The sequence below is a fragment of the Panulirus ornatus genome, chromosome 2, assembly GCF_036320965.1.
Source record: "Panulirus ornatus isolate Po-2019 chromosome 2, ASM3632096v1, whole genome shotgun sequence".
In the NCBI taxonomy this organism is placed as follows: domain Eukaryota; kingdom Metazoa; phylum Arthropoda; class Malacostraca; order Decapoda; family Palinuridae; genus Panulirus; species Panulirus ornatus.
Genome location: NC_092225.1, coordinates 69,684,558 through 69,700,159, shown reverse-complemented (window position 1 = coordinate 69,700,159; position 15,602 = coordinate 69,684,558). Strand labels below are relative to the sequence as shown.

The 15,602-nt window shown below is 43.5% G+C and overlaps 1 protein-coding gene across 10 annotated transcripts in view; it reads left to right on the top strand.

The window, feature by feature from the left end:
* Positions 1 to 15,602, top strand: part of LOC139757015 (uncharacterized) — a 294,829-nt gene that overhangs the window by 260,329 nt on the left and 18,898 nt on the right. For 9 of the 10 annotated variants that reach the window (XM_071677054.1, XM_071677062.1, XM_071677006.1 and 6 more), the window contains one exon: positions 13,217 to 13,305. The exons of the other annotated variant lie outside the window; for it this stretch is intronic. In XM_071677054.1, coding sequence (XP_071533155.1) covers positions 13,217 to 13,305 — 89 coding nt within the window. The remainder of the gene's footprint in view (positions 1 to 13,216; positions 13,306 to 15,602) is intronic. 10 annotated transcript variants of the gene reach the window in all.

Here is a 15,602-nt window from a genome sequence, read left to right as displayed (position 1 = left end):
AGCCCCATAAAAGACGTCCTTGGATGATATAATAATTGAATTACAAAATTATGTAAAACTTTTACATACATATATTTATAGGCACATGGACAAACAGACGGACAGACAAAAAGACACACACACACACACACACACACACACACACACACACACACACACTTATAGATATGCATATATACACAAGCAGATATACAAATACTGTGGAAGATAATCTATGAATCTATGCATCTATCTGTCTACATATCTATACACATATAATGTATATAATTATATGTATATAAATACATATGTACATATATGAATATGTGGAAAATAGAGTGGTATGGAAATAAGTGGGTGAGAACTGTTTTCATACACCCAATTTTCCACATTTTTCATGAAGGATGATACGTGTGTATATATATATATATATATATATATATATATATATATATATATATATATATATATATATATATACATCTTGGGAGTAAGGTCAGGGGTCGGTGAGAGTACAAGAGCTAAGGAAGGAGTAGCACTACTCATGACGCAGTTGTGGGAGTGTTTGATAAAGTGAAACGAAGTAAATTTTAGATTGATGTGGGTAAAATTGGAAATGGATGGCGGGAGATGGGTGATTATTGGTGCTTATGTACCTGGTCATGAGAGGAAAGATCTTGAGGGGCAAGTGTTTAGGAAACAGCTGAACGAGTGTGTCATTAGTTTTGGTGCACGGGAACGGGTATTAGTGATGGGTGACTTGAATGCGAAGGTGAGTAATGGGGCAGTCAAGGGTATAATTGGTGTACATGGGGTATTCAGTGATGTGAATGGGCAACGGGCATTATTAGACTACACACTGATTGAAAGGTGTACAAAAGAGAGGCTTTTGGATGTATATGTGCTGAGAGGGGCAGCTGGTGGGATGTGTGATCACCATCTTGTGGAGGAGAAGGTGAAGATTTGAAGATGTTTTCAGAAATGAAGAGAGAATGTCGGGGAGAAGAGAGTGGTAAGAGTAAGTGAGCTTGGAAAGGAGACTCGTGTGAGGAAATACCAGGGGACATTGAGTGTAGAATGGCAAAATGTGAGAGCAAATGAAGTAAGGGGAGTGGATGAGGAATGGGATGTATTTAGGGAAGCGGTGATGGCATATGCAAAAGATGCGTGTGGTACGAGATAGGTGGGAGGTAGACAAATTAATAAGGGTAGCGAGTGGTGGGATGAAGATGTAGAATTGTTCGTGAAAAAGGAAAGAAAGGCGGTTGGGCGATACTTACAAGAAAGGACTGCAAATTACTGGGAGATGCATAGGAGAAAGCGGCAGGAGGTCAAGAGGAAGGTGCAGGGGCTGAAAAAGAGGGCAAATGAGAGATGGGGTGTTAGTGTCATTAAACTTTAGGGAGAAGAGGATGCTTTGAAAGGAGGTAAATATAGCGCGTAAGACAAGAGAACAAATGGGAATATCGGTGAAGGGGGCAAGAGGAAGAAGTGATAACAGGTAGTGATGGAGTGAGTATTTTGAAGGACTGTTGAATGTGTGATGATAGAGTGGCAGATGTAGGATGTTTTGATGGGGTGGAGGGTGGTGCGAAGTGAGAGACTCGCAGAGAGTGGTTTGGTGAAGAGAGAAGAGGCGGCGAAAGCCTTGCGGAAGATAAAATCCGGCAAGGCATTGGGAATGAATGGTATTGTGGTTGAATTTATTGAGAAAGGGGATGACTGTGTTGTTGATTGGTTGGGAAGTTTATTCAATGTATGTCTGGATCATGGTGAAGTGCCTGAGGATTGGCGGAGTGCATGCATAGTGCCATTGTACAAAGGCAAACGGGATTAAGGTGGGTGTTCAAACTACTGAGGCATAAGTTTGTTGAGAATTCATGGAAAATTGTATGGGAGGGTATTGATTGAGAGCGTGAATGCATGTACAGAGCATCAGGTTGGGGAAGAGCAGTGTGGTTTTAGAAATGGCAGAGGATGTGTGGATCAAGTGTGTACTTTGAAGAATGAACGTGAGAAATACTTAGAGAAAAAGATGGATTTGTATGTAGCATTTATGGATCTGGAGAAGGCATATGATAGGGTTGACAGAGAGGGTCTTAAGAATGAATATATGGTTTGTGAGGTAAGCTGCTAAAAGCAGAGAAGTTTTTATCAGGAGTGTAAGTCACGTTTACGAGTAGGAAGAGAAGAGAGTGATTGATTCCCAGTGAAGGTCAGTCTTCGGCAATGGTGTGTGATGTTTCCATGGTTGCTTAATTTGTTTATGGATGGGGTTGTTAGGGAGGTGAATGCAAGAGTTTTGGAGAGGGGGGGCGAGTATGCCGTCTGCTGGGGATGAAAGGGCTTTAGAAGTGAGTTAATTATTGTTCGCCGATGATACATTACTCGTGGCTGATTAGAGTAAGAAACTGCAGAAGTTGGTGTCTGAGTATGGAAAAGTGTGTGAAAGGAGAAAGTTGAGGGTAAATGTGAAAAAGATCAAGGTTATTAGATTCAGCAGGGTTGAGGGACAAGTTAGCTAGGACGTAAGTTTGAATGGGAAACAATTGGAGGAAGTGAAGGGTTTTAGATATCTAGGAGTGGACTTGGCAGCGGATGGAACCATGGAAGTGGCATTGAGTGATAGGGTGGGAGAGAGGACGAAGGTCCTGGGAGCGATAAAGAATGTGTGGAAAGAGAAGATGTTATCTTGGAGAGCAAAAATGGTATGTTTCAGGGAATAGTAGTTCCAATTCTATGATATGGTTGCGCGGCATGGGTTATAGATAGGGTTACACGGAGGATGATGTGTTGGAAATGAAATGATTGAGGACGCAATGTGGTGTGAGATGGATTGACCGAATAAGTAATGGAAAGGAAAGAGAGATGTGTGGTAATAGAGAGTGTGGTAGAGACAGCAAAAGAGGGTGTGATGAAATGGTTTGGAAATATGCTGAGAATAAGTGAGGAAAGATTGACAAAGAGTATATATGTGCCAGAGGTGGAGGGAACGAGAAGTGGGAGACCAAATTGGAGGTGGGAGGATGGAGTGAAAATTTTTTGAGCGATCGGGGCCTGAACATGCAGAAGGGTGAAAGGCGTGCAAGGAACAGAGTAAATTGGAACGATGTGGTATACCGAGGTCGACGTGCTGTCAATGGATTGAACCAGGGCATGTGAAGCGTCTGGGGTAAACCATTGAAAGTTTTGTGGGGCCTGGATGTAGAAAGGGAGCTGTGGTTTTGGTGCATTATACATGACAGCTAGAGACTGAGTGTGAACGAAAGTGGCCTTTGTTGTCTTTTCCTAGCGCTACCTCGCGGGCATGCTGAGAGAAGGGGTTGTCATTTCATATGTGGTGGGGTGGCGACGGGAATGAATAAAGGCAGCAAGTATGAATTATGTACATGTGTATATATGTATATATCTGTGTATGTATATATTTGTATACGTTGAAATGTATAGGTATGTATATGTGCGTGTGTGGAAGTGTATGCATATACATGTGTATATGGGCGGGTTGGGCCATTCTTTCGTCTGTTTCCTTGCGCTACCTCGCAACATAAATATATACTTACGAACCGCGTCTATATGGGAAAGTGCCAGGCAATCGAGCATTGTCTGGTTTCTTTATCATGGTGAGCGTGAAGGGTCTTGAGATGTAGGGAATCTGTCTGTAGTGTCGTAGTGATGAGTGATGTCCAGAGTGTAGACTAGAGAGTGTGATTCGTGTGAGTCTAGGGAGTGCATGTTCTGATAGGTGCATATGTTCAGATTAGTGATTTGGAAGGAAGGTTGTCTTAAGTTATTTCAGTGTGCATATGTTCTGTCAGTACTGTCAAGCATTGTTCAGAATGTTGCCGAAATGTTAGACGGGAGTAACCTCTATATCTCTTCTTAGAAGCTGTTGGTTAGTTATGGAGTGGTTTGGACGGAAGATGTCTCGTGCAGTTCCAGAGAACAGAGTACCGAAATGTTTAGGTGGGATCATAATGGAAGGATCCTTGCTTCATTGTGTAAGTGTGGAGTGTTTGTGATTGCTAGTTAGCCGGTGATTGTTATGAGTGCTCTGTTGTGTGGCTTACGATTGTTAGGATGCTGAGCGATTCTTTTTCCTATCCAAATCTGGTGTTAGTTAGCGGTCTGAGGGCATCTAGTTTGCGTGTTGCTTTTGTAAGGATGTGATTGGTGTGGGGGTGTCATGTGTGTGTCATGTAGGACTGACTGACCATACAAGGTGACTGGGGGACGTAGACTGTTGGTGAGCATTTTGTTGTTGCCGCTGTTGTGTTAAGATGTTGTAATGCGACAGTGAGGTCGTCTGCATTTGAGAGTACCCCTCATGTTATAGTTTGCTGTAGGTAACGGGAGAACATATAGGAAGAGACTGAAGAGGGTTGGGGAAAGAAATGCTCCATTGGGAACTCCTTAGATATGAAGAGTTTTAGAGGCAAAGAGGTTGTGAGTGACTGGGATGTCGACTGGCTATGGTGCCGGCCAAGGGCTTTTTGTGGAGGGTGGGTGTTCAAGGATCATATGTGTGAGGATGTGTCGGGGAACAGTGTCAAATGCTTTGTTGGTGTTCATTGTGCGGAACATGGGAAGGTTGAAGTAATCATGAGGTAATGAAATCATGCGAAATTTTACCTTCCACGCAAGCCATACGATTCGAATAATGGTTCCCTTAAACGCAGAGTAAACAAAACATGAGAGACAAACACGAGGGTTGGATTTCAGAATATCCCTGCTACTGCAAGTAGCGCAGTCTTGGAGCAGCAGCAGCTCATGGAAGAGGTGTCGTTTAGTCAAACCAGGACACACACACACACACACACACACACACACACACACACAATATATATATATATATATATATATATATATATATATATATATATATATATATATATTTGCTTTGTCGCTGTCTCCCGCGTTAGCGAGGTAGCGCAAGGAAACAGACGAAAGAATGGCCCAACCCACCCACATACACATATATAGACATACAGGTCCACACACGCAAATATACATACCTATACATCTTAATGTACACATATATATACACACACAGACATATACATATATACACATGTACATAATTCATACTGTCTGCCTTTATTTATTCCCATCGCCACCTCGCCACACATGGAATAACAACCCCCTCCTCCCTCATGTGTGCGAGGTAGCGCTAGGAAAAGACAACAAAGGCCACATTCGTTCACACTCAGTCTAGCTGTCATGTAATAATGCACCGAAACCACAGCAGCCTTTCCACATCCTAGCCCCACAGAACTTTCCATAGTTTACCCCAGACGCTTCACATGCCCTAGTTCAATCCATTGACAGCACGTCGACCCCGGTATACCAAATCGTTCTAATTCACTCTATTCCTTGCACGCCTTTCACACTCCTGCATGTTCAGGTCCTGATCACTCAAAATCTTTTTCACTCCATCTTTCCACCTCCAATTTGGTCTCCCACTTCTCGTTCCCACCACCTCTGACACATATATCCTCTTGATCAATCTTTCCTCACTCATTCTCTCCATGTGACCAAACCATTTCAAAACACCCTCTTCTGCTCTCTCAACCACGCTCTTTTTATTTCCACACATCTCTCTTACCCTTACATTACTTACTCGATCAAACCACCTCACACCACATATTGTCCTCAAACATTTCATCTCCAGCACATCCACCCTCCTGCGCACAACTCTATCCATAGCCCACGCCTCGCAACCATACAACATTGTTGGAACCACTATTCCTTCAAATATAACCGTTTTTGCTTTCCGAGATAATGTTTTCGACTTACAAACATTCTTCAAGGCTCCCAGAATTTTCGAACCCCTCCCCCACCCTGTGATTCACTTCCGCTTCCATGGTTCCATCCGCTGCCAGATCCACTCCCAGATATCTAAAACACTTTACTTCCTCCAGTTTTTCTCCATTCAAACTTACCTCCCAATTGACTTGACCCTCAACCCTACTGTATCTAATAACCTTGCTCTTATTCACATTTACTCTTAACTTTCTTCTTTCACACACTTTACCAAACTCAGTCACCAGCTTCTGCAGTTTCTCACATGAATCAGCCACCAGCGCTGTATCATCAGCGAACAACAACTGACTCACTTCTCAAGTTCTCTCATCCACAACAGACTGCATACTTGCCCCTCTTTCCAAAACTGTTGCATTCACCTCCCTAACAACCCCATCCATAAACAAATTAAACAACCATGGAGACATCACACACATTACTTTTCTAAGTATTTCTCACATACATTCTTCAAAGCAAACACCTGATCCACACATCCTCTTCCACTTCTGAAACCACACTGCTCTTCCCCAATCGCCATCACCCTCTCAATCAATACCCTCCCATATAATTTACCAGGAATACTCAACAAACTTATACCTCTGTAATTTGAGAACTTACTCTTATCCCCTTTGCCTTTGTACAATGGCACTATGCAAGCATTCCGCCAATCCTCAGGCATCTCACCATGAATCATACATACATTAAATAACCTTACCAACCAGTCAACAGTACAGTCACCCCCTTTTTTAATAAATTCCACTGCAATACCATCCAAACCTGCTGCCTTGCCGGCTTTCATCTTCCGCAAAGCTTTTACTACCTCTCCTCTATTTACCAAATCATTTTCCCTAACCCTTTCACTTTGCACACCACCTCGACCAAAGCACCCTATATCTGCCACTCTTATCATCAAACACATTCAACAAACCTTCAAAATACTCACTCCATCTCCTTCTCACATCACCATTACCTGTTATCACCTCCCCATTAGCCCCCTTCACTGAAGTTCCCATTTCCTCCCTTGTCTTACGCACTTTATTTACCTCCTTCCAAAACATCTTTTTATTATCCCTAAAAATACCACTCCATATCTTTCTCTATTTCTCTCACACATTCTTCAAAGCAAACACCTAATCTACACAACCTCAGTTCCTCCTGAAACCACATTGTTCCTCTCCAGTCTGATATTCTGCTTCTGCCACCAACCTCTCAAGCAACATCTTCCCATACAACCTACCAAAGTATACCCAACAAACTTTACTATGGCCGTGGCAGCCTGTGTTGGACATGGTCCACACAAACACTCATTCCATAATATATATATATATATATATATATTACAAAGTATCTGGGAAATCTCATACGGCAAGTGTTCGAACTGTGTTCAAGAGTCATACCCAGGATTTCTACCAAGTTTAAAGTCTGTCCACGTTGCAGTTTTGGTCACATTTCGATCATATAAACAGACACAGACGGCCGCACCATCCCTCCCTCCATCCCCTTGCCATTGGGTCACACTTATCCACATGGACAAGCACATTCGATGAGCGTTACTGGGCTCCGCCTGCTTAAGGTTACATCGGGAGTGAAAAAGTCATCCTCGGCGAGGCTGTATCATCGTCAGTCGACGAAGTAAAACACAGTCTCGTCAGAAAACTTCTCACTTCGAAGGAGTCGCATTCTCTCCTCACAGCCGAGCGTAGCGCAGCTTTGGAGCGGCAAGAGCCACTGGAAAAAGAGTGTCCTACGTAACATCAGAACCTTTATATAAGAATGGGGTGCTGGGGTATTTTTTTTGAATGAAAGGATGAATGCCCATCCCGTATCATCTGGTGAAAAAAATATGTAGTACTCATTATCACCCAAAAAACGTATTGCTTCATTTTGACTTATCTTTGGTCATACTTCTCCCTGTTTCCCCCATAGTAAATGGCCGGACATCCGTTACAAGGGATACCGTATATTACACTATCCTCGTCGTCACTTTTACCACATATATTTTTCAACAATGACCTATCTTTATTCAAAATGAAGAAGCAAAGCTTATTACCATCTTCTGTAACTATCGTTTAACATCTAAAACTGCAATGTACCTCTTGTTTCCTCCTATGCTGCTTTCAACATTCTCTTGAGCATCTTTCCATCAGGCGATGGCCTTCTTCTTCAGTTCACCCGGTACTCTTTTCGGGAGTCTTTGTTACTGTGTTCTACCTTCAAGTGCTCACTGCTGAATATTCTAGTTGCCCTGCAGAATCCAATGATTACATCTGACCTTTTTCTTTTGTCTTTCATCGAGAACAGAGAAATGGAATAAAGTCGTTCTTGTTTATGTGTTTACACGAAGAACCGATGAACCTTACACCTTGGTCAGATCACCAAACGATGCACCATTCGCCTCTTTTTCACCCCTGTAAAATGTATATTTATGTCTACAACAGTCCACATTCTTAATACCTCTTACCACTCTTAGTGTCCTTGGAAACTACCCTCATTACGTGATCCATATACCTGTGTTATATGGCTTTCTTGTCCACGATTCTGTTGTGGTTTTCCGTCTCCCAAAGTTTCCATACGCAGGTATGGTGCGCAAGACTCCTCCTCCTCGCTGAACGCGAGTGCCTCAGATCTGACACGCAAAGATACTCGGATATTATAGACCGATTTCGATCTACAGGTACTTCTTCATCCTCAGTGTTAGCCACCGCCCCTTCTAACTGCTTGAATGGCCCCCTTGCACCGGCACGTTGGTAAACATGACGCTTTAAACATCAAAGCTTGCAAGCTTTTTTTTTTTTTTCATTGTCAGAATCTATGCTTTTTCTGAAGCTTTTTATTAAATTCGTTGGATTTTTCAGGTGTACGTCAGGTGTACACCACAGTGACCCGGCCTACCGCACAGCCAGCCTATACGAGCTTCTCTCTCTCTCTCTCTCTCTCTCTCTCTCTCTCTCTCTCTCTCTCTCTCTCTCTCTCTCTCTCTCTCTCTCTCTCAACCTGATGGTATGGGCCTCATTGGTAAACCTGGCTTATGAATTTTCAGGAGGCCTTTCATTCGGTGAGCGCTCAAGGAGCTGTGTTACTCAGACTTCCTTTTTCCTTTTTCATCAACCAAGCTCACGAAGAAGGTTAGTAACACACTGGAAAAGTGTAGAGTACATGGGAAAAGAGTAGCAGAAACAAGACGAATACAACAGCTCCAAATACAAAAGGAAAAGATATAGAAAATGAAGAATATGAACAGAAGACGGGAATATACCTTGTAACTTTGTTAGGAACGAAGAAAAGTGGTGAATGTGTAGTGGACGAGGATAGTGTGGAATGCAGCCACTGCCCGGCCATTAGTCATGGGGGAAACAGGGACGACCCATGGCCATAAGGATAAGTGACCATGAATCTATATCATCAGCAGATGTAGACTGCGCCTGAAATTTCTATGGACAGTTCTGGCCACTATTACCTCAGGGGACAAGGAAAGGGTTTCGTAAAAACATTGAACAAACGAACGATGGTAGCCTGGGAAGTGGCCGACGTGTGTGTGTGTGTGTGTGTGTGTTTGACGAAGGTAAACAACCACTCGTCGAGAACGTCTTCCTCGATCAGAGGGAACAGTTGAGGAACGTGACGGTGGGGAGTGAGGAGGGACGAGGGTGGGTTCCGGTATAGCCAACTTGGGGGAAGGACACACAGTGCAAGGCGAGAAGCGAACTCCATATATATACATATGTGTGTGTGTGTATGTGTGTGTGTGTCATCCTCATGAAGAACGCTTCTGCACAAGCTGATACATTAAGAGGGAGAAAGATGAAAATGTAATCTCTCACCTGCTTTTGCTTAAAATCCCAGTACACGTACCTTCATAAGGAATTATTTAACACACACACACACACACACACACACGCGTGTATCATGCATGACTCGCATCACAGGTTGTGGTGTTACACGGCTCCTCCCGCGTGAGGTTACGTCACGACACAAAGTCATTCTGGGCGAGGTCATATCATCGCCAATGGACATTAATATTACCACCTACTCGTCGCCTCTTACTGATTGTAGCGCAGCCTGAATAGAGCTGCAGGCAACCTCCGAAATAGACAAATAAAAAGGGGCCTTGGCGCTTATACATATAATGAAATAGATATAAAAAAAGTATGTGGAGACTATGTGATGTTCGTCGGGTTGGTTAGGTTAGGAACGGCAGTGCAGGAGGAAGATGGGTTTGTGAGCGCATTCTGGAGAGAGAGAGAGAGAGAGAGAGAGAGAGAGCATACAAGGATAAGCGAAGAAAGACTGAGTGAGAAAGGTTTAAGTGTCGGAAGAATAGGGAGTAAGACTTAAGGAAGGAGGCTTCTTGGTATAGGGGCCTGAACATTCAGGAGGATGAAAAGCGAGCAATGGTATAGAACGAACTGGATAAACGTTGTATATGAGGGGCGACGTGCTCTCAATGGCCTTGAACCAAGGTATAGAGAGGTAGTCGAGGTTAACCAAAGAATGGTTTGTGGGGCTTAAATGTTATACATGACATTTAGATGTGCTTCTACAACACTAAAGCGAGCAAAGTAATTTCACACACACACACACACACACACACACACACACACACATATATATATATATATATATATATATATATATATATATATATATTCAGGACATTATTTCTAAGTAACATTCATTCTATATCATGACAGTTTTAACACTGTTTGGGATACAGTCTTTAGTCTCTGATCTGTTAACTCTGGTGTAACACATAGGAAGAGGATTACGTGATAGCTCGACCCGATGTGAGTAGGATTGAACTATTTAAGTCTGTTTTCTAATCGTATGTCTTAGACGGCTTTACCGAGTGTGGCTGTAGGGCAGACGAACCTGCGAAAACGTATGATCAATTTATCATATACGATAGTACGATGGTAAATGATTAACACGAGTGAATAATATTAGACTCTCTCTCTCTCTCTCTCTCTCTCTCTCTCTCTCTCTCTCTCTCTCTCTCTCTCTCTCTCTCTCTCTCTCCCTCCCTCTCTATGCCCTTGTTATAGTTTCTCTTTTATTACTTTTGCGATCTTGGCAATGTTTATCTATATCTCTTGAGTCCTCTATACGAAAAAAAAGACAAAAGACAGAGACTTGAAGAAAAAACAAAAGTAAAAAAACTATGATTTTAAGCCAATTCGCTGCGTCTCTCCCAGTCAGCGGATGACGGTAAGTTACGCATAGTGAAACTTTGATGTACACAAAAACCTCCTCTCACTTATCATTCTCAAGTTACGTTGGACTTTCATGTGGGTTTTGCCTAACCTATTGTGGATGATCAGTTAGGCCGGGGATACGCGTCTGTTCTCACATTAGCCAGGGTCAAAGTCGCATTTATAATGAGTAAAAATGAATGTTGTTTATCTAGAGAGATACTTCTCGGAGCTGCAATGATTCAACTTCAATTATTCCATAAAGTTCTGTTTACAGTGAGTTGAAACTGCTTGGTCCCTTATGTATTGTTCATATGGCCAATACCTCATCCTATACTGGCCTGTCGTCCCCATGTTTATCTAATCCATTCACCATGAATTAATACGGTCCTCCTACCCATCTGTTAATACGGCCCCCTTACCCATCTCTTAATACGGCCCCCTTACCCATCTGTTAATACGGTCCTCCTAGCCATCTCTTAATACGGCCCCCTTACCCATCTCTTAATACGGCCCCCTTACCCATCTCTTAGTACGGCCCTCTTACCCATCAGTTAATACGGCCCTCTTACCCATCTCTTAATACGGCCCTCTTACCCATCTGTTTATACGACCCCCTTACCCATCTCTTAATACGGCCCCCTTACCCATCTCCTAATACGGCCCCCTTACCCATCTGAATCCACTTTGTATTAAACCCTTGCACATCCCTTTAGCATAGCACTTAACCTCTGAACTCTTTCTTTTGTTTTAGTCGTCTGAACCCAAATTCTTTGTCAAAGCAGTTCTATACCTTTATCATCACAGTCCTTGTTCATGTAGTATTCAGTCCTTTCTTTCATGGACCTTAACCTGAAAACCTGGCTGCGTAGCCTCTGCCGATTCGATTCTTTGGCCCTCTCCTCTTATATAGGCCTCGGATCCCACCATACTGTGGCCTATATACATCTTGTTCCTCTGACTTGGCACTTATTAAACTGGCCAAAGCTTACGAGGGTTTCGATTCCTTTTCGCAATCGAACTTTTTGTCTTTTTTTTCCCCGCACTTCCACTGAAGCAGACCGACCACCAGCGCGTTGGTTAATGTGGTCTGTACACCTTCTTAAGGTGTCCCCCTAATCCTTTATCAGTGTGGACCTTAACCATTTATTCATCAGGTTTCTACCTTTTGTTGATCAGGTTTCTACCCTTTGTTCACCAGGTTTCTACCTTTTGTTCATCAGGTTTCTACCTTTTGTTCATCAGGTTTCTACCTTTTGTTCATCAGGTTTCTACCTTTTGTTCATCAGGTTTCTACCTTTTGTTCACCAGGCTTCTACCCTTCGTTCATCAGGCTTCTACCCTTCGTTCATCAGGTTTCTACCTTTTGTTCATCAGGTTTCTACCTTTTGTTCATCAGGTTTCTACCTTTTGTTCACCAGGTTTCTACCTTTTGTTCATCAGGTTTCTACATTTTGTTCATCAGGCTTCTACCTTTTGTTCATCAGGTTTCTACCTTTTGTTCATCAGGTTTCTACTCTTTGTTCATCAGGTTTCTACCTTTTGTTCATCAGGCACACTACTTTTTTTTTTTCACTTCGTTCCCTACACCTTTGTCTATTTGGTCCCTTCCACCTTGCTGATCTGGCCCCCTACCCCTTCTTCATCAGGCCCGCTATCTCTTACTTATCTGGCACCCTATCCCTTATTCACCGGGCCCTCTACCTCTTATTCATCTGGCCCCCCTATACCAAGTTAAACTGGCACCCTACCCTTTGTTAAACTGGTCCCCCTATCCCTTTCTTAATCTGGCACCTACCCGTTGCTAATCTCGCCACCTACCCTTTATTAATCTGGCCCCCTAACCCTGTTAATCTTGCCCCTAACCCTTGTTAATCTGGCCCCCTAACCCTTGTTAATCTTGCCCCCTACCCGTTGTTAATCTCGCCACGTACCCTATATTAATCTGGCCCCCTACCCCTTGTTAATCTGGCCCCCTACCCCTTGTTAATCTGGCCCCCTACCCCTTTGTTAATCTGGCCCCCTACCCCTTGTTAATCTGGCCCCCTACCCCTTGTTAATCTGGCCCCCTACCCCTTGTTAATCTGGCCCCCTACCCCTTTGTTAATCTGGCCCCCTACCCCTTGTTAATCTGGCCCCCTACCCCTTGTTAATCTGGCCCCCTACCCCTTTGTTAATCTGGCCCCCTACCCCTTGTTAATCTGGCCCCCTACCCCTTGTTAATCTGGGCGCGTCCCCCTCCCCCCCAGTCCCTGTACGGCGTGGCACTGCGCGATACGGCCATCAACTGCATGGACGATGATGATATCCTGGCAGCCCGGCTCCTGGGCATGGGCAGGTAGGTCATCACAACCCTGCTCTACCGGGCAGGTAGGTCATCACAACCCTGCTCTCCTGCACAAGTGGGTCATCACAACCCCTGCTGTACTAGGCAGGTAGGTCATCACAACCTTGTTCTCCTGCACAGGTGGGTCATCACAACCCTGCTCTACCGGGCAGGTAGGTCATCACAACCCTGCTGTGCTAGGCAGGTAGGTCATCACAACCTTGTTCTCCTGTACAGGTAGGTCATCACAACCTTGTTCTCCTGCACAGGTAGGTCATCACAACTCTGCTGTACTGGACAGGTAGGTCATCACAACCCTGCTGTACTGGACAGGTAGGTCATCACAACATTACTGAATTAATCACACACACACACACACACACACACACACACACACACACACACACACACACACACACAACACAACAACACAACACAACACAACAACACACAAGTGAGGTCAGGCAAATCATGTTGTGTACAACAAACCTGGGGTAAACATTTTTCTGAGGTACATAATAAGCTTGTGTGAGCTTGTTGTCTAAGACCCCCAGACGACTTATCTCTAAATTCAGCACCAAACGTTCATATATGCCGAAAGGGAATAGACATACGGAAAGGTGAATATAGACCTTCCAGAGAAGAAGAAAATGGAAGGAGTGAGTATCTACAAGTTTAAATCTGATAGAAGATGGATCTAGACGGAGGGAATTTTGTTGGGGTTTTCAGGAGAGAAGGAAGATACTAATGGGAAGATGAGGGACATGACAGGTGGTAATACCATTATTATGGCTGTAATAGAAACGTTTACACTAAGAATACAACATCTAAATGGACAAGATGAAGGTATCAGAACACATGAGAGTCGAGGAAACGTGCCTGGTGCAGTGGAGGAAAGACTAGATGGTAACGATCGATCCAGGCCAATTGTGTGGAAGTGAAAAGACTGATTTTCGACCAGGTCGAACCTCAATGGAGGGGAAGGCACGGTGCTACTGCAGGAGGTAAGAGAAGGATGGAATGCGGTCGTCCAAAGTGAGGGAAGCTGACAGAGGTAAATTCAGGACGATACTTGGGTCAGAGGGGGAACCACCTACCAAGCAAGGAGGACAAGGATGATGGAAAATGGGAACATGTCAGAGAGTTACGTCACGCCATGAACTGGTCAAATATGGGTCTCTGTCAGTGAAAGAATTCTGAAGAACTGGTAACTTCAGGCAAAACGACTACGCGATGGACGTGACAAATTCAGGTGAAAAGCCATTTTGATATGGAGATGTGTCACCAAGAGGGGCTTATGTGAGGCCAAGTAACATACCAAAAGAGGCGTTCAAAGAAGTGCTGGTCAGTCAGGAGTGACAAAGAAAAGGGAGAAAAAAAGAGAGAGTCAAAGCAACAAGAAAGAGAGGAATCAAGTGAAGGTAGAAAAGGCAATAAAAAAACTATGCACAACTCAGGGAGGCTTAGATTGATGAGTAGCACATGCCTTAATTGGCGACTTTGTACACAAATGCAGATGGAGTGGTGGTAAATGAGCTTGTGTGCCCCCACCACTAGCTAGACCATGCAATACTCGACAAGCTGCTGCGTCACATAATTACTGTCGGGCCATCGGCAACTCAAGGGTGGGCCGTTTTGACACCTGTTTCTTTCCGTACACGTCGAAGCTTTGGAACTCTATGCCTTTTCATGATTTTCCCAATAACTATGACCCGACACATTTCAAAAGACGGGTCTTTCATTTCCTCCAAAAATCGTAAATACTTTCCCTTGTCTTTTTTTTCCGTTTCATAATCCTCTCTGGAATTTCAGTCTAGGCTCGTCCTTGATGTGGGCTTTTGTCCGTGACTGAAGCCTTCAAGGTTTATGTGGGAAAGACGGAAGAGAGAGGACCTGTTAACCCACGTCTAGGTTATGAAACTAAATCTGTGTTCTGTACTAAGTATAGAACTGTAAGAAGGCTCTCTCCCCACCCTCAGGCAATAACAGCAAACAGAAAAGAAAAAAAATGGAAGGAGTTAGTGAAGTTAAAGGAGAGGGGGATTTGGCATTCTTCATAAGAAACAGCTGAAGCTACAGGAGACATTTGAAGATGGCTAGTCAAGATAATATAAAAAGGAAGAATGACTGTAGGAAAGAACAGACTAGTGGTGCAGATGACTAGAACTTATCTTCACACACAGTAGCATGGATACTGAAAATATCAAATATGAAACATCAACGTGTAAGACTTTGAGTTTGATTATGTGTTAAAAGGGAGACATGACAAAAGAACTGACGAAACCAGACTCAAAGAGAAGAATTGATTA